The sequence below is a fragment of the Kogia breviceps genome, chromosome 14 (genome assembly GCF_026419965.1).
Source record: "Kogia breviceps isolate mKogBre1 chromosome 14, mKogBre1 haplotype 1, whole genome shotgun sequence".
NCBI classification, from domain to species: Eukaryota; Metazoa; Chordata; class Mammalia; order Artiodactyla; family Physeteridae; genus Kogia; species Kogia breviceps.
This window is the reverse complement of record NC_081323.1, coordinates 77,470,168-77,491,929: the sequence shown is the minus strand read 5'-3', so window position 1 is coordinate 77,491,929 and position 21,762 is coordinate 77,470,168. Positions and strand designations below refer to the sequence as shown.

General features: G+C 44.8%; 1 protein-coding gene across 6 annotated transcripts in view; it reads right to left on the bottom strand.

Annotated features, from left to right (window-relative positions):
• The window catches only part of CALN1 (calneuron 1), a 467,601-nt gene that overhangs the window by 13,146 nt on the left and 432,693 nt on the right, over positions 1 to 21,762 (bottom strand). For all 6 annotated transcript variants that reach the window (XM_067014154.1, XM_067014155.1, XM_067014151.1 and 3 more), the window contains one exon: positions 7,393 to 7,549. In XM_067014154.1, the coding sequence (XP_066870255.1) occupies positions 7,393 to 7,549 (157 nt within the window). The remainder of the gene's footprint in view (positions 1 to 7,392; positions 7,550 to 21,762) is intronic.

Here is a 21,762-nt window from a genome sequence, read left to right as displayed (position 1 = left end):
ACACGGATTTTGCCACTGACCAGCTGGGTGACCCTATGTAGAATGGGTTCTGGCTTCAATCTTCAGAGACACTGGCTCCCAAATAAGGCAAATCAGAATCACAACAATTCTAATTGCCCTAATGCAGATGTATGTAAGAGATGTTCCTGGCAGGGAGTTTGGGGCTCAGGAAATGGTAAAACAATATAAAACCCAGCTCAGGTGATTCTAACAATCAGCCAGATCTACTGGGTCTGGGAGCTATTAGAGTTCTGTGATCCTTCCAGGTCTGACACTTTATGATTGTATGAAATTGGGTAGTTCTATAGCCTAAGGTGGCGTTAATTAAGAGCTTGTGAAAGAGATTTTTCATCAGTGATAACAGAGCGTCCAGGCACCCACGTAAGACCTGAAGTTAGAGGTGGAGGCTGTGGTCTCTAAGGGAAGAGGTGATCCTTTTGTAGGAGGAAGACAGGCCACCTGTACTTGTGTGGGTATGAGCTGGCCCTTCGCCACCACAAAATCATCTTGGGTTTCCGGATGTCAGACAGCTGTGTCTGGCTTTGAGGGTTCTGCAAGGCTCCCTGGCATGGTGTGGCCAGGTGTTATTTTGGCCTTTCCAGCCACCCTTCCCCTTCGTGTAAAAAAATTCATCTTTTGGTTTGGGGATCTGTGCCTCTCCACCTGGTGGAACTCTCAATCCAGGGCCTCACCTTTCCCCTAGTAACAAACCAGATTGGCCAGTAGAGTACCCTAAGCTCTTGGCTTGTCCAGAGGTAGGCACACGGGTCAAGCAGATTTGATTGGAGCCCCTTCTTGGAATGGAGCTGAATCTCGAGAGAGAGTATCCTGTTGACCTCGGGGAGAGAGGAGCTGCCCAAGAATGATGCCAACAGAGAGGAAAGGACAGAGAGAATGAGAGCAAGGTGGGGGCAGGGAGAGAATGTTGCTTGAGCTCTTTGGTTCCAAGTCAACCAAAGCTCATCCCTTTGGCTTCCCCTATTATTTGAGCCAGTGCTTTTTAGTTTAATGGGGTGTGGGTTGAGTTTCTGTTACTTGAAGCCAAAAGAGTCTTGACCGATACTCTTGGGAACTCCAGTGTTGGCAAGGACTTAACTTTAGGGATGAAATGTGTCAAGAGGATGGTTCAAACCCTGTAAATTTGGTCCCTGCACCATCTTTCAAAGATGTGGTGTTGCAGCAGTACACACTCTGCAATGTCTCCAGGGAAAAAGTAACAATAAGAAGAGAACTGGGACCAGGGACCGGCCAGTTTTGTTTTTTTTTTTTGTTTGTTATGATTGCTTACTAATGTGTTTGTTAAGCATTGTACTAAAGCTTCTCACGTGTTATCCCATTTAATCCTCGTAACAACCATATGAGGTAGGTCATGATAAGATTCCCATTTCACAGATGAAAAAAACCTGAGGCTCTTAATATTTATTTAAGTGCCTTACTCAAGTGACCTATATGTGGTGAGGCAGGATTTCAAGCTAGCCCTGTCCAGAGCACAGAGCTGGAGTTCTTAGCTATCGTGCCTATAGCTCTCCAGGTCTCTATCTTGTATTTCAGAATCTCTTCACTCCTCACTCATGGCTCCAGAGAACTTTCCTACAGGTTTGCTTTGACAGGTCCCCAACTAGAAGAAGAAAAATCCTTTTTTGTCCAAAGCCCCAACTTTCTTTCAAACTGTCTCCTGTCTCACCACCTGCCATGGACCTCACCTATGCCTTAACCTCCTACATCTACCCCAGGAGAACAGGTTTTATTTCAGGAAAGTCACAGCACCTGGTGAGCTGGGAGCAGATGGTGTGGATGACACATCATGCCCTTTTCAGTTGAGTGGGCATGAAATGCCCAAGGTGTACGGCCAGGTGATGAGCCAGGTCTCCCAGTCCAGGTGTGCATTTGACATCCCGACAGACACACTGCGACTTCAGCAGGGATGGCTTGAGCTGGAGCCCTGGGATATGGCTGCAAAATTCTTTTTCACCTTCCAAGGAGCCCAGAAATGTCTGAATCTAGATATGACTACCATTGTCCAATCTCTGCATCATCGGACAAATGAAAAAAAATAAGGCTCGGAGAGTTTAAAAATAAGTTCTCCAGGGTCACACAGCTAGTCTACACAGGGCAGGGAACAGAACCCACACGACCGCACAGGGATGCTTTGGGGGCTACCTGGCCTGGGTCAGCCCTCTGACATTTGTTTCTCTTGTCCATCATACTGAATGGTACAGAGCAGCTTTGCCGTCTTTCACAGAAACTATTTATTCCCCAGTTGATGATTTTTGCTTGATTTCCCTCTCCCGTGCGTGTCGTCAGAATGCCTACAAAACCCTGACAGCTGGTATTCCATTTAGGGACGAGACTTGGAGGACGCATCTTGAAAGGGCTCACACACAGATCTTGCTGCACGTCTACTTGACTTCCAAATATGTGATTTCACTGGCGGCGAAATGGAAAAGCAGTGAGGATGATGAAGAGTCGTTCCGTAAAGAGTCTTTGAAACACCTAAGCTCGGGGAAATGACCCAGGGCCACTAGAGGGGAGCCAGGGCGGGCTTTGGTCAGGTGGACCTAGATTTGAAGCCTTACTCACAGTTTGACTTCGGACAAATGACTCCATCTTGCTGAGCCTCAGTTTCCTCATTTGTCCCACAGGAACCACAGAACGGATCCCTCAGGCCGTGCCGACGGGTCGGTCTAATGTGTTAACAAATGACCAGCACTTGGCAAGCACACCAGACAGCTTTCCCTCATCTCCTTCCTCCTGGACTTAGTATATAACATAATTTATCATAAGAACACTTAATAAGGATCTGGTGACAGGCAAATAGATGATTCAACCACGAGACCGCTTAATTTCATAGATGTCAGCGACTGGAACCAAATAATAAAATGTGAAATTCGTCTCTCAGTGTCACTGAGCTTATGTTCTCCAAAATCAAAACAGCTGGTGATTACAAGCAGTCCAACCGAAGCAAAGCAGCTTAAACCTCTCTTATTTAGCATGGATGGTGATTGGGCATTGTGGGTAGTCAGGTAATCTTGTATCTGACCCATTTGATAAGACATTAGTACATCAGGCATAATCTATCTTAGTAAAGGACTTAAAAAAAAATGTCTGAGGGATTGGAAGGGTCTGGAAGTCCAACTTTTAGTGAAATAGTCTCATTGGATTGGGGACACATAGGCTGCCCACCAGTGGGTAATACCAGAGAGCCCCTGAATTGAGTGGGGTTAAGTGACCTCTTGCCTAAAGCACCCAGCACATGGGTGACACCTGGTCAAGTGTCCGACTCAAGTTGATGGTTTTCCACTTGGAAACCAGGTGTGAATGAAGGAAAAGTCCACTTCAGAATCCTTGCATTAGATTCTTCTAGATTCTAGTCTCTTCTCTGCCTTCCCAGGGGCTTCTGTAGGTGACTTCTTTTGGTGCTCTAGGAAAGTGGGTTCTATCCATGGTGTGACACCCCAATTCAGAACTTCCTGAAGAAGTCAGGAAAACTTTCCTTGCATGTAACTTGGAATTGCATCCTAGTTCCTCTTGTCCTTTCCTTGGGAGAAGATAGAAAATGTAATGCTTACCTATGGTCACAGAGCCCTACGTACCATAAAGATTAGGCAGATCAGACTGTGTGAGGGGCTCTGTGTATGTGTGTGTGTTGTTTGTATTGACCTAAAAATCCAATAAATAAAACAAAATCAAGGCAAAATGAAAACTAAAAAGAGGACAAAAAGCCCCTCAAACCTCTCACATCAGGGGTACCACAGCCTTTGGACCCCTGGCCTCTTTCTCCATTCTTTATTCTTCCATTCATGTGGAAGGAATAATCAATACTTCCTGACTTAACGGACAGAATCCAAACACCTTTGTGAAAGTATCAGACCCAAGATTTATAAAAGTGAAAAATATAATCATTGACATAAAATGATGCTGATGGCCTTTGGAAGCGCTCCTGTTAATTTCTAACGGACACACACTGCAGCATTTTCAAACCTTTTCCTCACTCCAGAAGCTCCAGCTTTGCTGAACTCAAAGACATCTGACGTGGGCTTCTTCAAATTCTGACTCTGCTACAAAATGCCTGTTTCACTGACTATCTCCTCCTTCTTTGCTCAGAGACCGATGTGCCCTTTCACTTTTTTAAGGCAAAGACTTCTTACATCTTTAGGTGTAATAGGTCCTTCCACCTTGATTCCTTCCTCTGACACCAGATAAGCAGAATTTCCAAGCGCCATGGATCTCCCAGCTTTATAGTCGAGCTAATCGGCATGAGAACATATTTGCTGCAGCAAAGCTCTCAGAAGATCAGGAGAGAGCTTCCTGAGTAGGGAACAGAAAGAGTGGACGTGGCCTGAGAGGGGCTCTGGAGCCTGGGGGAAATATCCCAGCTCTCGTCCCCGCATCGGTCATTTGGGGTTGCAGAGAAGATAAAATTTGGAGAGATAAGAGTTCCATTGCTGGGACTTCCCTGGTGGTCCAATGGTTAAGACTCTGCACTTCCACTACAGGGGGGGGGTGGGTTTGATCCCCGGTCGGAGAACTAAGATCCCGCAGGCCTCGTGGTGCACGGCCAAAAAAAAAAAAAAAAAAGTTCCATCATTGAAAGAAAGAAAGGCAATCACCTTGTCCCCACAGAGTTAGATGCTGGATTTACCAAGATGTGGGATGGTGCCAGCTGACAGGTGGGAGGGGGATTCTGAAATGTCAGCGAGGCCTTGGCTGAAGTGGCTGGACAGGCGAGGGGGCAGCCTGGGTCAAGGGCGAGAGCAGACAGGAAGGAGTTGATTGCTGGGGCGATGGGGCAGCCCAAACAGCTGAAGGCCGAGAAGAGTTAGAAAGCACAAGCCACGCACCTACGCCATCAGACTTCGATAGACGCAGGGAGAGGCTCAAACTGCCGGCAGGTCCCTGTTTGTGGGCAGCAGGCATGGGGCCAAGATGGAAGGGAGAAGGCCAAGGTCACCACAAGGTCTCAAATGGACTCTCTCAGTCCTAGGGCAGCAGGGTGAATTCTGTGTCTGTGCGTCCATCTCTTCCCAGACTCCTTTGCCCTGAGTAAAATCAGGGAGCCCCTTTCCTGCATCTAGAGAGAGCCCTGGGCATTAAAATACATGCACTGGTGACTTTGGTCATATCCGAGATGGGAAAAATCTTACACCTAAACACAAACACAATGAGGTTGTGTTTGGGGCCAAAAAGCGCTCATTTTTTTTTTTTTTTTTTTTTTTGTGGTACGCGGGCCTCTCACCGTTGTGGCCTCTCCCGCTGCGGAGCACAGGCTCCGGACGCACAGGCCCAGCGGCCATGGCTCACGGGCCCAGCCGCTCCGCGGCACGTGGGATCTTCCCAGACCGGGGCACGAACCCGTGTCCCCTGCATTGGCAGGCGGACTCTCAACCACTGCGCCACCAGGGAAGCCCACGCTGATGTATTTTAAAAACCCTCTCTGACATGAAAATATGTAAAAGGGATTATGTCATCAAGCTCACAGAGGTCATTCAAGAAATCAAGGTGTGAATTACAAATAATATTCCTTTTATTAAGATCATGAATTTTAAAGCACAGTGCCTGGCCCTTATCAATCACCCCCAAACGGTTAAGTGTTGCTAATGCTATATGTACTAATCATTAAAGTAGACCCAGGAAGACTTCTATTTGGAAACCCCTAAGTCAGCTATTTATTTTATTAATAGATGAGCTTTTGAGTAATAAAAAGACAGTGCTTAGAGTTCAGACTATTTCGCAGGGCAGTCTGACCTTTCTGAAATTGCTAAGACTTGTGACATTTCTCTGAATAAAGCACCAATCCATGAACATAGGTTCTTGGGGAAAATGCAGTGCTCAGAAATAGTCTTCCTACTCATTTCAAGAGTGTGTCTGACAGCAGGGTGTCTAGAGCCCCCAAATACTTCTACTGTTTGAGCACTGAGTCTGTCGGCTAAAATCAAGATGGAATGGAGAAGCCAGGTCTGCTGTTTTCCCAAATTTTCATCCAATCCTGCCCTCTTTACCCGTCCTCGTCCTCCCAATTCCCCTGCCTGCCCGGCTGTGGACGGCATTGGCTGTGACCTTCCCGCCCTTGTGTGGTCTGTGTGGCTCCAACTCCAAACGCAGACATTGATGCTATGGTCCAAGTCCCAAGCAGGGCAACCAAGGCACCTTCTGGACCACAGCTGGGTTTTGTTTGCTGTACACAGCACTTTTGAAAATTTTCAATGTGAACGCCTTTACGAGGAGGCATTGCTGTCAAGTTTACCCCAATGCCACCACTCCCTATTTCCCTGACTTGAGTTCATTTTGTCACCTCCGGGTATAAGCCACCTCCCGTTTCCTGTAGCAGTTCAGCCCTCACAGGGCCCACGGGCGCCCAGGTCTGGATGTACCACTGTGTCCGCCTAGACAAGCTCAGTCCCGTGTTGTCTGCCTGTCGTGGGCCTCGGCTGGTTCTAACACAGCAGCTCCAAAGCCAAAGAACCAAGTTCCATTCTGGTGTCTATGTGACAGCTTACCATCTGTACACATTGGCTTGTTGTTCAGAAGAAAAGAACCAAAAAAAATAGTAGACCTTTTAAAAAAGTCTCAACCTTAAATAAGTAAAAAATTGCCCGTAGCCTGCTATGCTGTTTTAAGGTAATTAAAAAAAACTTCTGTACATCAGAGCTGTTAAAGCAGCTCTGATTTTCAAAGTTCGAAAGAGGGATTCGATTATTTAACCTCCCTGGAACTCTCTACTGACTAGGGAATAAGGTAGCCTTTTTTTTTTTTTTTTTTTTTTTTTTTTAAGCTTTCCTTCGTGAGTCCAAGAAAAATGACCTCTCACGGGTCTCTTTCTTGGCCCCAAGAGAACCTTATTTTCTTGGTGAAGCTCATGAGAGTTTTTTCATGAGCAGGGCTTTTGTTGGCCAGTGTATTCAGAGAGCATAGAATATAGAGGTAATTCATTCCTAAGGATCTTGTGAAGTAGGTGTAATTATCCTGATGTTTATAGATGAGGAAACTCATTCAGAGAAGATACACCCCTTGCCCAAGGTCACACAATTAGCCACTGGACTTGATCCAGGTTTGCGGACAGCTCAAACAGGCTCCCTACATCACCCCACGCAGCCCCCACTGAATAAAGGCCAACACCACCAAGCCACGCATCAAGTCACAGACCTCAGGGTCACCGGAGGAAGGAAGGGTCAAGGCAGGTCTTGCAAAAATGCAGAGTTGGGGGAAAACAATAGAAAAAGAAGAAACCTACTACATCTTGGCAAAAAGGATCTGTTAACCTCGGTCCTGGATTTGTGACTTCCGTCCAAGGCCACTTGGGCCCAAGAGACTGTAAACACATTTTTCATACAGAGGATGTGGAAGGGCCGGCCTATCCCAGACCAGGCGGGGAGCGGACACAGAGGCACCTACCTCCCTCGAACTCCGTCTGGCAGCTCCCCGAGGCCTCGTTCAGGCTCTCTTCCTCGTTGATGATGATGTTCTCAATGTCCTTCATCGTCAAGTGGTCCCGGAAGGCATGATAGAGGATGTGCTTCAGCTCTTCCAGAGTTATCCTCTGCATGTCGAACTGTGGAGATAAAGAGGAGTGAGGAGGGGGGGGCGCTTCCCTGGTGGCACAGTGGTTAAGAATCCGCCCGCCAGTGCAGGGGACAAGGGTTTGAGCCCTGGTCCGGGAAGATCCCACATGCTGCGCAGCAACTAGGCCCGTGAGCCGCAACTACTGAGCCTGCGCTCTAGAGCCCGCGAGCTGCAACTACTGAGCCCGCGACCCACAACTACTGAGCCAGTGTGCCACAACTACTGAAGCCCACACGCCTAGAGCCTGTGCTCCACAACAAGAGAAGCCACCGCAGTGAGAAGCCCGTGCACCACAACAAGGAGTAGACCCCACTCGCTGCAACTAGAGAAAGCCCGCACGCAGCAACGAAGACCCAACGTAGCCAAAAATCAATCAGTCAATCAATTTACAAAAAAAAAGAGAGGAGTGAAAGGGTCTGGGGCACTTGGGGGTGAGAACTCGGCTTGGGGAATGACCAGCAAGCCCTAAGCCTTCCTATAGAGATTTGTCCCAGCTTTTCAAGACATCAGATGAGCAGTTTTCTGCCATGCTCAGCTCGAAGCACACTTGTGAACTTGCAGGAACTTCTCGGGAATTCAAGGAATGCGATTACCCCCTCAGTAGAGAATCTTGGAGAAAAAGATGCCACCTGCTAGTTTGGTTTCCTACTCATCCAACCATCTGCTGTCGCCCCTCCACACCTCATGTACTTTGGAGTGTGTCCCACTTCAGACAATGCATATGTCTCTAGAAAGTTTTAAAGCTTCCAAGAAGCCAGCATGTATCTTGCTCTAACAAGACAAAATGCACGTTCCAAGCCATGTTTATGAGGAAGAACAGCTGAAAAAAGGTGTAGCGTTTCCACTTATGTTCTTCCGCTACAAGGGAGAACATTTACTTTTCCACTCCATTTCTATCAGATTTGGTCATGTCACTTTCTCGGCCAATGAAATGTGAGTAGAACTAACATAGGTCACATGGATCAAAATCTTTTAAGAGCCACTGTGTGGCTCTAGCCTGTGTCCTTTTCCTTCTGTCCTACAAAGAGGCTGTTCCTTCTGTTGGGGTCCCAGAATGAGGATAAAGTGGAGAAGATAGCCCAAAAAGGAAAACCAATGGGAGTAACAAATGCCCTTCGTTGTAGCCATAGAGATTTGGTATAACTTGGTTTAAGTCAACAATATAGAAATGAGTACATAGAAATGAAAAGCTACCATAACAAAAATTCTAAAAGATGATGTACGGATTCCAGGGCCAGGAAAATAAGAAAACTGTTACTGGAGGCTGGAAAGAAAACAACCCATGTTATGCAGTAGCAAAACATTTGGTAAAGTTGTTGCCTGTGATAACTCAGAGGGCAGATACACATTGAATAGGTTTGTGGCTTTAGGTAAAAAGTTTGGGACACAGCAGGCTCTGGTTGCAATTGGTTGCTCATCTACAAGAAAGAGATGAGCTCAGAGTGAACTAAATCAGACAGAGAAAGACAAGTACTGTGTGATCTCACTTATGTACGTAATCCACAAACCAACCAACCAACCAACCCGTATTCACAGATCCGGAGAACAGATGGGTAGTTTCCAGAGGCAGGGGGGTGGGGAGTGGGTGAAATGGGTCAAAAGGTACAAACTTCCAGTTATAAAATAAGTCCTGCAGATGTCATATCCAGCATGGTGACTATAGTTAATAACATTGTATTGTATATTTGAAAGTTGCTAAGAGAATAGATCTTAAAAGTTCTCTTCACACACAAAAAATGTGTAACTATGTGTGGCGATGGATGTTAACTAGACCTCTTGTGGTGAGCATTTCACAGTATACACAAATTTCAAATCATTATCTTATACATGGGAAACTGTATAATGTTATATGTTAATTATACTCAATTTGAAAAAAAGGTGATGAACTCAGGGAAGAATTGATTGTTTTGCAAGCCAGGAAGAGAGACAACCCCAAAATTTCTGGTCTTGCAGGGACGAAAGAAGCAATTGTTTCTCATCTCCTACGAGGAAGAGATAAAATTGAGAAATGCTATAAATAACAATCCAAGCCTATTAAAACAAATCAAAATGTCCCTTGTTAAAATCTCTGAATATGTTAGGTGGCTCTCCCAGAAAGCTGGTCATTAAGTTTAGAGAGAGGTATGTCTCAAAAATAATTGTGGATGTGGCTATTAGCAGAAACCAACTGGAGATAAAGAGATTTTTTTAAATGACTAACTTTTTGAGAGAGCCAAGAGCAAACAGCCTGGGAGTAAAGGACTATGACTGTTCAAAACTTAAAATCATCTTTGGGCTCCCAACCTTCTATGGGCACAAGCCACTTTGAGGATAAGTTACAGAGGCCCCAAGAAGGGTACATTTTCCAATACTCTTGATAGGGACAGAGTAGGATAATTAAACAGTCAGTTTAGAAATCTCACTAGGGGATTAAGACAGGAAAGGAATTTTAAGGGAGTTTGGGAGACTGTTGTAAGCTAATAACCACTCAAGAAAAGAATCCAGTAACCTAGCAACAATCTACTCTACCTTGAAAGAAGACTAGGTGCATCCAAGTGCCAGACACACTCAAGCCACAAACCCTGATATTTAAAACACAAGACGATAGATACGGGATGTGAATCCTGTTTCATGAACTCAGAAAGTTAAGAGTCCTTGAAGAGTAGCATTTCAGCATGTGGCCAAGACAGAAATATAGATGAAAGGGGAAAGAAACTAGGTGAAAGGGGACATCCTACCAAAACCTGAGATAAATGACCATATTTTAGTATACGTTACCACTCTTTTGCTAATATATGTATGATCTAAATAGCACCATGACATCTGCCCAAGAATGAGGAAGAGGTGGTCTTCTCTCCTCCCCCTTTTTATTTGATTATAAAAATGTAGTCCTCTTTGTTCTCAGGGCTGTGTTCCCTTGCCAGCCCACTTGTATCTCTCACTAGCATCCTATGCTAATAAACTCACTCTTGGCCTGCTGCTTTGCCTCACACTGAGTTCTTTCTATGATGAGACAAAAGAACCTGAGCTCCAGTAAGTCCTGACACCAGGTGAGTGGTTTTAATCAAAAGACAGCCATCATCAAAAAATCTACAAACAACAAACGCTGGAGAGGGTGTGAAGAAAAGGGAACCCTCTTGCACTGTTGGTGGGAATGTAAATTGATACAGCCACTATGGAGAACAGTATGGAGGTTCCTTAAAAAACTAAAAATAGAACTACCATATGACCCAGCAATCCCACTACTGGGCATATACCCTGAGAAAACCATAATTCAAAAAGAATCATGTATCCCAATGTTCATTGCAGCACTATTTACAATAGCCAGGACATGGAAGCAACCTAAGTGTCCATCGACAGATAAATGGATAAAGAAGATGTGGCACATATATACAATGGAATATTACCCAGCCATAAAAAGAAACAAAACTGAGTTATTTGTAGTGAGGTGGATGGACCTAGTCTGTCATACAGAGTGAAGTAAGTCAGAAAGAGAAAAACAAATACCATATGCTAACACATATATATGGAATCTAAAAAAAAAAGGTCATTTAGAACCTAGGGGCAAGACGGGAATAAAGACACAGACCTACTAGAGCATGGACTTGAGGATATGGGGAGGGGGAAGGGTAAGCTGTGACGAAGTGAGAGAGTGGCATGGACATATATACACTACCAAACGTAGGATGGATAGCTAGTGGGAAGCAGCCGCATAGCACAGGGAGATCAGCTCGGTGCTTTGTGACCACCTAGAGGGGTGGGATAGGGAGGGTGGGAGGAAGATGAAAGAGGAAGGAGATATGGGGATATATGTATATGTATAACTGATTCACTTTGTTATAAAGCAGAAACTAACACACCATTGTAAAGCAATTATACTCCAATAAAGATGTTAAAAAAAGAAAAAAAAGACAGTGGGTTCGAGTCCCCTTCTAGTCAAGGATCATGGATTCAAGTCCCAGCCCGTGGGTTTGAGTCCCAGTCTGAGCTTTGGCTAGGTTCGAGTCCCATCTGAGAAGGAGTGCAGTTTTGCCCTCATCAGGTAAGTACAAAGAGAACAAATGGAAAATGATGGATCTCCCAGATGGTGATGAAATCCTGCAACGACACCAAGTGCCATTTCCAGGAAACACAACTAGGGTCTAATCAAGGAACATACCTCACCTCAAGGTCTGTTCAACAGGATTTCAGAATTGCTCCGAGACTTGGACTGCTCTGCGTGTTCCATTGCTTGCTTTCTGGATGGGAATATTTTTGGTGGTTAACCTGACCCCGTTCCACTACTAAAAATTGAGTGTGTGTTGGGGGACAGGGTGGATTCAGGGGGGTAATTTGACCTTGCAGTTCATATGTCTCCAGATCAAGAGAAGTCACACCCAGATTTGATGTACATCTTGAGTTCCTAGATCTTGTCTTCTGTTGTCATTGGATGGGACTTTTGAGTGTCTCCCTTGGGGAGGGGATGAGTATATTTTGTGGCTAAAGGAAGGGAAGTAAATATTTATGAGCAAGAGTGTGGGCTGTAATGGGTTATATTATTTCCAATGATTTCTTTCCCCTTCCAGTGAGAGGATTATATCTCCCTGCCCATTAGCACCAGGCTTTGGCCAATTGAACGAGGGTGAAAGTGATCTATATGAAAGTGATGGAATTCCAAGGAGAAGTCTCAAAGTTACCCGTGTGTTCTGCCATTTTTCTTCTGCCACAAAAACACCCTAAATATGGGCTGTTCCTTCATCCTGGGTCCCAGGGAGAATGCAACATGGAGCTAATCCACGAAGGGCATGTAATTTGAGTGAGAAATAAATCCTGGTTATTAGCCTCTAAGACTTTGGGATTTCTGCAGTATAACTCACCCAAGACTGAATACAGAAATCAATGTTTTAAGTTAGTCTGGATCATGATGAAAGGAAGCTTGAGACATTTTTCTCCCCCCTGCTTTCTTTGTAAAGCAATTTGTACCTGGCTTTCAATATGCCCCTTGTTCTGACAAATTAAATTGGGTTACTGGAACTTGCTGGAAACCTAACTGACTCAAGTTCAAAGCCATTTATATGAGTAAGAATAATTGAAGGGGGGGAGTGTGTGTGTGTAAAGTGGACCTGCTTTCTGCATTACAGTTTAATTGACTATGAAAGTGAATTCCGAGACACTTAGGGTTGACCCATGACATAATCTCCCTTTAGATTTGATAGGAGATCATGTGGTTATTAGCCTGGATATCGAGAGGAGCCTGGCGAAATGCGTGGTGAGGGTGATGGACCTCACAGATGGGAAATCTGGGGCCCCTCTGCCATGGTTAGAGACAAAGAATGACAAAATCAAAGAGACTGAGAAAATGAGTAACCATTTCCTGGAAGACCAATTTGAAGGACCAGAGTACCTGGAAAAACTCTCACCAGCTGAGAATTTGCTGAAATTCAGATATTAGGTGAAAAGAACTAGTCGGGGGCTGTAAAAAGAGAAGGAAAAATGGAGATTCCAGCAATCCTTTTATTTAGTTGTCTGGGTCATGATTTAATGTGAGGATGTTAATATTTAAGCAAAATCAGTTGAGTAGAATTCCATGTTTTCTCCATTGTCAGAATAGAGCTTTCACAAGTTTGAAGGAAATCACTATAAAACAATATGGGCACAATGCCAACAAGTATTTCTTCCATGGTGATCAATCCATTGAGCTTTTACATTTGTCTTGAGTCAGTTTTGAAATCATGTCCTTTTTCAGAAACCCGGCCAAAAGATGTTCATCACTGTTAGCACGTAACTATGCACAACAGTTCCACAAATTTAAATTTCTCTCAATGCTTCTTCTATCCCATTTGGTATTTTTAACCCTATTTGTTTTCCTTTCTTCTAGGTTTGATTTTTGTTGTTTTATTCTGTTTTTAGTGAATCTTGGTTAAAGATCCACTTTAGCCTGTACAGCTGCTATTTTTAGGAACCTGAGGAGTCTTCCCTTATGGTAAAATCTCTGTAGAGTCAATTACACAAATATAGTTATCCTTATTAATTATATTATGTAGTCTTGTAATTATCATCTGTATTTTGTATAACCTGATTTTCTGGGGATGACCTGATGTGTCAAAGACCATCAGTAACACACTACAGCCTGTGGAAAAGAATTGCATCTCCACAAATTGTTCTTTTAGTCCTAATATTTTTTAAACGAGGCTATCCTTTATAGCAAAAACATTGATTTCCTAATTCAACAAATGGTTATTGAGGCTGACTCCACACCAGACACTGTGACGGAGACACAAAGGTGAGCGAGATGTTGATTGCTTTCAAAAGACAAACAAATGAGTGATTTTAATTCAGTGGATAACTCGCTGTGATAAGGGCCACCCAGGATGGCTCGGAAACCCCTGGGGAATGTAAAAGCTCACGGGTCCATCAAACGGCCATGTGTTGAGTTCTTCTGAGGACTTGGAGCAGGAGAAGGTGGTGGGGGATGAGATGAGAGGTGTGGGCGGGGTGCTAGTCAATCAAGGCCATGGAGAGGAGCTTGGCTGTTGTTGTTTTCATTGGAGTAGAGTTGCTTTCCAATGTCGTGTTAGTTTCAGGTGTACAGCAAAGTGATTCAGTTATATATATCTATATATTCTTTTTCAGGTTCTTTTTCATTATAGGTTATTACAAGATATTGAATATAGTTCCCTGTGCTATGCAGTAGGCCCTTGTTGTTTATTTTATATTTAGTAATGTGCCTCTGTGAATCCCAGACTCCTAATATATCCCTCCCCCTCCTCTTTCCCCTTTGGTAACCGTAAGTTTGTTTTCTATGTCTGTGAGTCTGTTTCTGTTTTGTAAATAAGTTCATTTGTGTCATATTTTTTTTTAAAGATTCCACACATACGTGATATCATACTTGTCTTTCTCTGTCTGACTTGCTTCACTTACTAGGATAATCTCAAGGTCCGTCCACAGCTTGGTTGTTTTGTGTTTGTTTGCTTTTACTTTTTTATTGTGGTAGAATATACATAACATACATTTACCATTTTATCCATTTTTAAGGGTCCAATTCAGTGGCATTAAGTACATTCACATTGTTGTGCAACCATCACCACCCGCAGTCTCCAGAGCTTTTTTTATTTTCCCCAGCTGAAACTCCTTACCCATTAAACACTATCTCCCCGCCCCCTCCACCCCCGCCCCGCCCCCCCCCACCCCCGCCCCGCCCCCAGGCTCTGGCAGTCACCATTCTACTTTCCGTAAATAGCCAAATGTGAATTTGACTGCTCTAGGTCCCTCGGGGACGTGGAACTGTACAGTATTTGTCCTTTGGTGACCGGTTAATTTTGCTTGGGTCACGTCTGCAAGGATCATCAATGTCGTAGTGTTTATTCCTCTTTGAGGGCTGAACAATATTCCATCGTATGTCTACTTTGTTTTTCTATGTATCCGTCCCTGAATACTGGTATTCCTTCTGCCTTGTGGCTGTTACTGCTGTGAATGTAAGTGTAAAAGCATCTGCTCGTGCCCCTGTTTTCAGTTTTTTGGGGTATAAACCTAGAATTGGAGTTGCCAAATCAATGGTAATTCTGTGCTTAATTTTTTGAGGAATGGAACTTAGTTTTACCTTTTGGGTAGGATGGGGCGCCACGAAAGGATTTTCAACAGAGAACTTACTTCATCATGATTGAGCCTGAGACAAATTACCCTTTGCTGGCACAAGCTGCAAGATGACCGGAGGGAGGGCTATTGAAATAACAGGTTTAGAAACTATGGTGGTGTTGAAATAGGCTGCCAGGCCCAAGAGGAAGACAATTCTGCCCCGGGGTGTCACGCCAGCAAACCAAGACCCAGATAACTTTCATGTCCCTGTAAACACTCCTCTTGACCAGAAACACCGCATGGCCAGTCCGCCAACTCCCAAATGCCAACCCAACTCCGGGCTTTCTCATGCCAAGCAAGGGTGACCTTGCGACCCCAGCCAATCCAATATTGTCTGTTTTTTCTCTTCTTTGTTCTTTATTCTTTATCCTATAAAAGCTTCCTGCCTTCTACCCCATTTTGCAGTTCTCGGAATGGAGCCTGTCCGCTTCATGAAATGTTAAATAAAGAGTTTGCTGCGGGCTTCCCTGGTGGCGCAGTGGTTGGGGATCCTCCTGCCGATGCAGGGGGCGCGGGTTCGCGCCCTGGTCCGGGAGGATCCCACGTGCCGCGGAGCGGCTGGGCCCTTGAACCATGGCCGCTGCGCCTGCGCGTCCGGAGCCTGTGCTCCGCAGCGGGAGAGGCCACAGCGGTGAGAGGCCCGAGTACCGCAAGAAAAAAAACAAAACTGCTATGACCGAAATTGTCTTCTTTAATAATTTTTTTGGACTGTGGCGACAGAGAGCATTCAAGAGCCATGTAAGAGACAGTTTGACAAGATGACTCGTGTGTGGAGGGTGAAGCTCAGTGAACCGATCAGGAACACACCTGGGTTTTACGCTCAGCCGAATGGGAACAGGAAGAAAAGGCTTGGAGAGAAAGGTGACCTGAAATCGTGGATGTGTACATTGGCGGTTCCAGAGGGACAGACCAACAGAACAGCCCAGGAGGCAGTAGGATGTACAAATATGGGCCAATGACCTGGAAGTCATTTGCATACAGATGATCATAAAAGTCATGAGAAAAGATGGTAACACCTGGGAAGAGTGTACTGAGTATGAAAAAGCCCAGGAAAGGCACTGTGAGGATATCAAGATAAACGGATGGGCAGCCTCCCTTACAGAATGGGTAAGCTATGTGTGATATTAGGAGTGATAATAAGTATATATTTTGGTCTTCCGTCCATTGTTCCTGGCTCACATCTCCCCAGACCCTTGGAATTTCTGAAGTGATAAAAGCCGTAGAGCATCTTTGTCATATTTGGTCTCTTGTCCTCAGTTCCTGAAATCACATCAGAGCCATAAATGGGTGTCTCATTATTCATAACAAGCCCCTTTCATCCACAACGGAGTTTATGTTAATGACGTGACTTTTGGAAATCCTCTAAAGATGGAGGAGATGGTCACCGGAGGAATCAGTCATGAATAGAGGGTTGGAACTTTCCGTCTCATCCCCTGCTATCCAGGGAGGAGAGGGGCTGGAGGTTGAATCAATCACTCATGGCCAATAATTTAATCAACCATGGCTATGTCGTGAAGCCTCCATAAAAACCCAGAAGGAGGGGGTTTAGAGAGCTTCTAGGTGAGTGAACCAGAATGCACCCATGTGCTGCCATGCCAGGCCCCCACCTCCGTGAGGACAGATGCCTCTTTGTTTGGGATCTCACCCTGTGTATTTAGTCATTGATTTGTATCCTTTAATAGCCTTGTAATAAACTGCTAATCTAGTAAGTAAACGGATTTCCTGAGTTCTGTGAGCTGCTCTAGCAAATTAATAGAACCCAAGGGGTGGGTTGTGGGAACCTCCGATTTACAGGCCAATCAGAAGCACCGGTGAGAAGCTGGACTTGTGATTGGCATGTGAGGTGGTGGCATCGGGGGCAGTCACGTGAGCTCAAGCCCTTAACTTCTGCGATCTGATATTGTCTCTGGGTAGAGAGTGTCAAAATTGAGTTGAACTGTAGAACACCCAGCTGGTGATGGAGAATTGCTTGGTGGTGTGGGGAAAAAACCCACCCATTGGAAATGGGTACAGAATTGTACTGCGTGTTATCAATATACACAATCTGTCATTAAAAAATATTTAAGTGCCTTCTATTGGAAAAAAACATCTGTTTATACATCAGTATGGCTATGCTTGCTTGCTTTCTGTGTGCATTTTCCATTAAACATCTCTCCTTTGATTTTTAAGCTTTCTGTGTTATGTTATACACGTCTTTTTAAAAAGGTTATGTCTCTTGGGAGGGATAAGTTAGGATTTGGGGATTAAAATATACACACTACTCTATATAAAATAACTAACCAACAAGGACCTACTGTATAGCACAGAGAACTATACTCAATATCTTGTAATAACCTAATAACGGAAAATAATCTAAAGAAGAATATATTTATGATATACACACATTATATATATGTATATATACATACATATATATACTCACACATAACTGAATCACTTTGCTGTACATCTGAAACTAACACAACACTGTAAATCAACTATATTTCAATAAAAGTTTTTTTAAAACTTCAAGAAAAGGTATGTCTCATAAAGAGAATGTACATTTCTTACAAAGAGAATAGAGTTGGATTTTTAAAAAAATCTAACGTGAGATTCTTTGCCTTCCAATGATGGAGTCTAGTTACATTTTCATATATTGTTATAAACATGTTTGGGTGTACTTTTGTTAGTTCATCTCCTGCTTTCTAGCCTTCAGACCTTCCTTATGGTTTCCTTGCCTTTTGTCTTTTGAAAAAAGAAAACCCTACAGTTGTCCCTAGTTTTGATTAAAGTGGTGGATATCTTTCCATTTATCAACTGCATTACTTAAGCCATAATTTCTTACATTATCGAATTCAAGAAATTACACTGCATTTTCTCATCTTTCCTTACATATGATAAGAAAATTTATAAACCTTCATGTTCCTATCTCTTACCTGACACTTTATAGTCTTCGTAAGTTTAACTTGAGATTTATCATGACACGTTTTCTACTATTTGCATCTTGTTCTAGAACAGTATTTGGCTTCTGCATTTAATTTTGTAACATTTATAACAGCTACTGCTATTTCATTGTACTTAATTGATTTCAATGCTCAGTTCCATTTTTCTATGACTCTCCCAGCCCTGAGTACCTGACTTCCATCCAATTATCTGCTACAAAACTTAAAAAAATAGCTTGACAACGAAGCATTTGTGAACATTACATTTTCTGAGTTCTTCTAATCTGATAATACTTCCCTGTTCCCCACATCCCATGACAGACAACTTAGTTTGGTAGAAAATTCTAGAATCGCACAAAATTTCCCCTCCAAGCTCCACTGGAACTTCTCCAGTTCCGGTGTTGTTTATTGCGGGGGAGGAGCAAAGAGATTGGATGGTGGCCTAAGTTTTCACTTTGAAGATCCTTTTTTTTTCTTCCTGGACACTAGTAGGAATATTTCATTTCATTACCCATGAAACTAAAAAAAAAATGTTTTCCATGCTCTGCTAAACGACATGTTTTTGCATTAATCTTGGCTGGAATTTTGTGAGGGGGCTTTTAATTTTTACACCAATGTCATTTTCTGCCTCCTGTTTCTTGACAATCACTTTGGTTCTTGTCTTTCTCCTGTTCTATCTAATACATTCCTTTCTCCAGAACACGAATGCTTCTTAGATTTCTATTCTGTTTTCAAAGTTTTCATTTTTTCTCTAATAGTTTTCATCACTTTGTTTTGTATCTCACATTACTCTTTTTTTTTTTTTTTTTTGCACTGTTAACTCTGTTCCTACTGTCTCTGGAGAAGATTTTAATTCTGCAGTGTAATTTTGTTTCCTTCCATAATCTTACTATTTTATATTATTTATTGTATTATGTATTATATGATTATTTTATTTACCCATTCCTTTTGTGTCCCAGTTGGTTATGGTGGCTGCTTTAAAAAAAAAAAAGATGTAAAAATCTCTTGTATCACTTTTAAAGATTAAAATATTAAAGAACACGAGACAGGCCTCTCCTACAATTCTCAAATGATTAGCTCCTCCTCTGCATTCTTTTTCTTAGGCTTGTTAAAGTGTAATTAATCCAATGTTACAGTTATTGCTTCTGTTTCTGAATACATAAATGAGAAACACGCGACGCAAATGCGCGACTTGCCAAAGGACAGAGTGGCTACGACGCTCTTGGGTCCGATTGCCTGGTCGGTCGTGGTGATTTTCGCTGAGCGTCAGGCACTGTGCGTGTCCATGCGCCGCTTTGTGGATGCACGTTATCTCTTGCTCAGGAAGCCTGGTTCTCTTAAAGTGGGAAGATGGCTGTTCATCCTCGAGTCATCTGGCCCAGTGATTCTAAAGTGTGTTCCCTGGGCCAGCAGCACCAGGATCACCCAGAAACTAGCTGGAAACGCAAAATTCCAGCCCCTTCCCAGACCTGATGAATCACAGGCTTTGGGGGTGGGTCCTAGGAACCCGTATTTAACAAGGCCTCCAGAGGATTCTGATGTTCAGTCAGGTTTGAACTAAGGCGTATAAAGTTCTAGTCCAGAAAGAAGCTCCTTCTCCTGGCACATGGCTGCCCACCAGGCCTTCCTGCTGTGCTTTCCAGGAATTATGGTCTCTAAATAGGTGCATATGACTCTTCTGTGATGGGTCACAGAAGTCAGGCAGCTCTCTGGTGCCGACAGAAAAAGAAGATCATTTTCTCAAGATCCCCTGTGTTTCTCTTCTGGGGAATTGATGTAAACAATGGGGGTGTCAAAGGATTCCCCTGGCCTTTGGGGGGTCCTCTCTCCTAGTTGGACTCAGAGGGAGGGGCGTGCAGGATTGGCTGCAAGCTGGACCCTCTAGACCCCCCTCCCTCCACCAGTTCAGGGGGCTCAAATGGGGGCAGCACTGGAGCCTCGGGCTTCCCAGATCTCTTTACCGCTGCTCTTCCACTGGGAGTTACTTTTGTCTGTTTATCGGCCTCTGCCAGCAGCTGATGAGGCCTCTGAGGGCACGCACTGCACCTTACACGGTGGTTACACCCAGTCCCTTTACAGAGCCTGGTCCCGGTTGGATGCAGGACATACGTTTGCTGAATGAATAAATGTGACTTCTCCATTTGTTCCAAAGCAAAGACTTTCCTATGCCTTCTCTCCCCACTCAGTGTTCCCCCACCGAATCCACGAGAAGGCCAGGAAGAGCTTCCAGTGCAATGAAACTTCCCCTGATCAGATTCCCTATCTTTTCAATGTGAAAGAGCAGGGAAATTGAATGCATTTCCCTTCTGAGGGAGGAACCTCAGGGGTGCCTGTGTCTCCAGGCAAGTCCTGAATCCTTGATGGGATGAAATGCCCCGCGGCTGTTCGGAAGCAGCTCTCTGCTCTCTGCTGGGTGCTCTGCTTTCTGAGGCCTTTTTGGCCCCAGGCCCCGCCCCTGCCTTCTGCCTTCTGCCTAGACCTGCCCAGCTGGAGGCCGCATCTTCCCGGACCAGCTTTTAGGTGAAGCCAAACTCATTTCAACGTTCACAGAAGGGATTAGTATGCGGGTATCTTTGGGGCCATTATTTGAAATGACTTTGATGACACAGGTGCTTCCTCTTCTGAGAGAAGGACGAGCTGAACAAGCAGTGGGCAAGCCCATGTTTACTCTTTTCTCTGCCCGTCATCAAAAGGCAACATGGGGCTTCCCTGGTGGCGCAGTGGTTGAGAGTCCGCCTGCCGATGCAGGGGACACGGGTTCGTGCCCCGGTCCGGGAAGATCCCACATACCGCGGAGCAGCTGGGCCCGTGAGCCATGGCCGCTGAGCCTGTGCTCCGCAACGGGAGAGGCCACAGCGGTGAGAGGCCCGCGTACCACAAAAAAAAAAAAAAAAAAAAAGAAAAGGCATCATGCCACAGAGAACGAGGGCTGCAGTCAAGGTCGGTGGGTCAGAGCTTCCCAACCAGGGGCTGGGATTGGTGTTTGCCATGGTGGTGACCCCTATACTCTGGGGCATTTGGACAGGATCTCGGGCAGAGTCCCATCCACATGGCTTATCCATTTATCTGGGTGCAGCATAGAAATATAGCCATCTTCTAAGTGTGCCCTGAGCATCAATGCGGCAAGGTCACGCAAGGTCATTAGAGCTACAGAACTTCCTGCCTGCGCCTTCCGTTTCATGGTTGGCCCCACACCGCGGGCAACACAGCTTCCCCTGTCTAAGAAGGAGACCCTCCCAAAGGGTGTGTCTTGCCATCAGCCTGCCAGTGGTGCCCAGTTGTGAAGTGCGGACCACACCAGTGTAACCGGAGAGACTTCTGCAGTCATTCCTGGCTCCAAGATTTTCCCCCCCGCGAAGAACGGAACAGCGAGATTGAAATGCAAGGTGTTAGGAGTCCCCCTCCCCGCCATGAGCAAAGAGGCAGACGCACCTCGAGCCTTGGACAAGATGCACAGGTTGGGCAAAGAAAGGGGAGGCTGGTAAAGGCACTGAAAAAACAACAGTCGGTGGCCAGGCTGGGATGGCTCCGTCTGGACTCGCACAGGTGTCCCTGCCCTCGGGACGGGGGACATGACGACACAGAAGGAGGGAAAGCACCGGGCTCTGCAGTCTCACAAGGAATCAGTTCAAGTCAGGGACTGGGTCGTAACACGTGGTTCAGCCTCTGCAAATGCCCCCTGGAATGC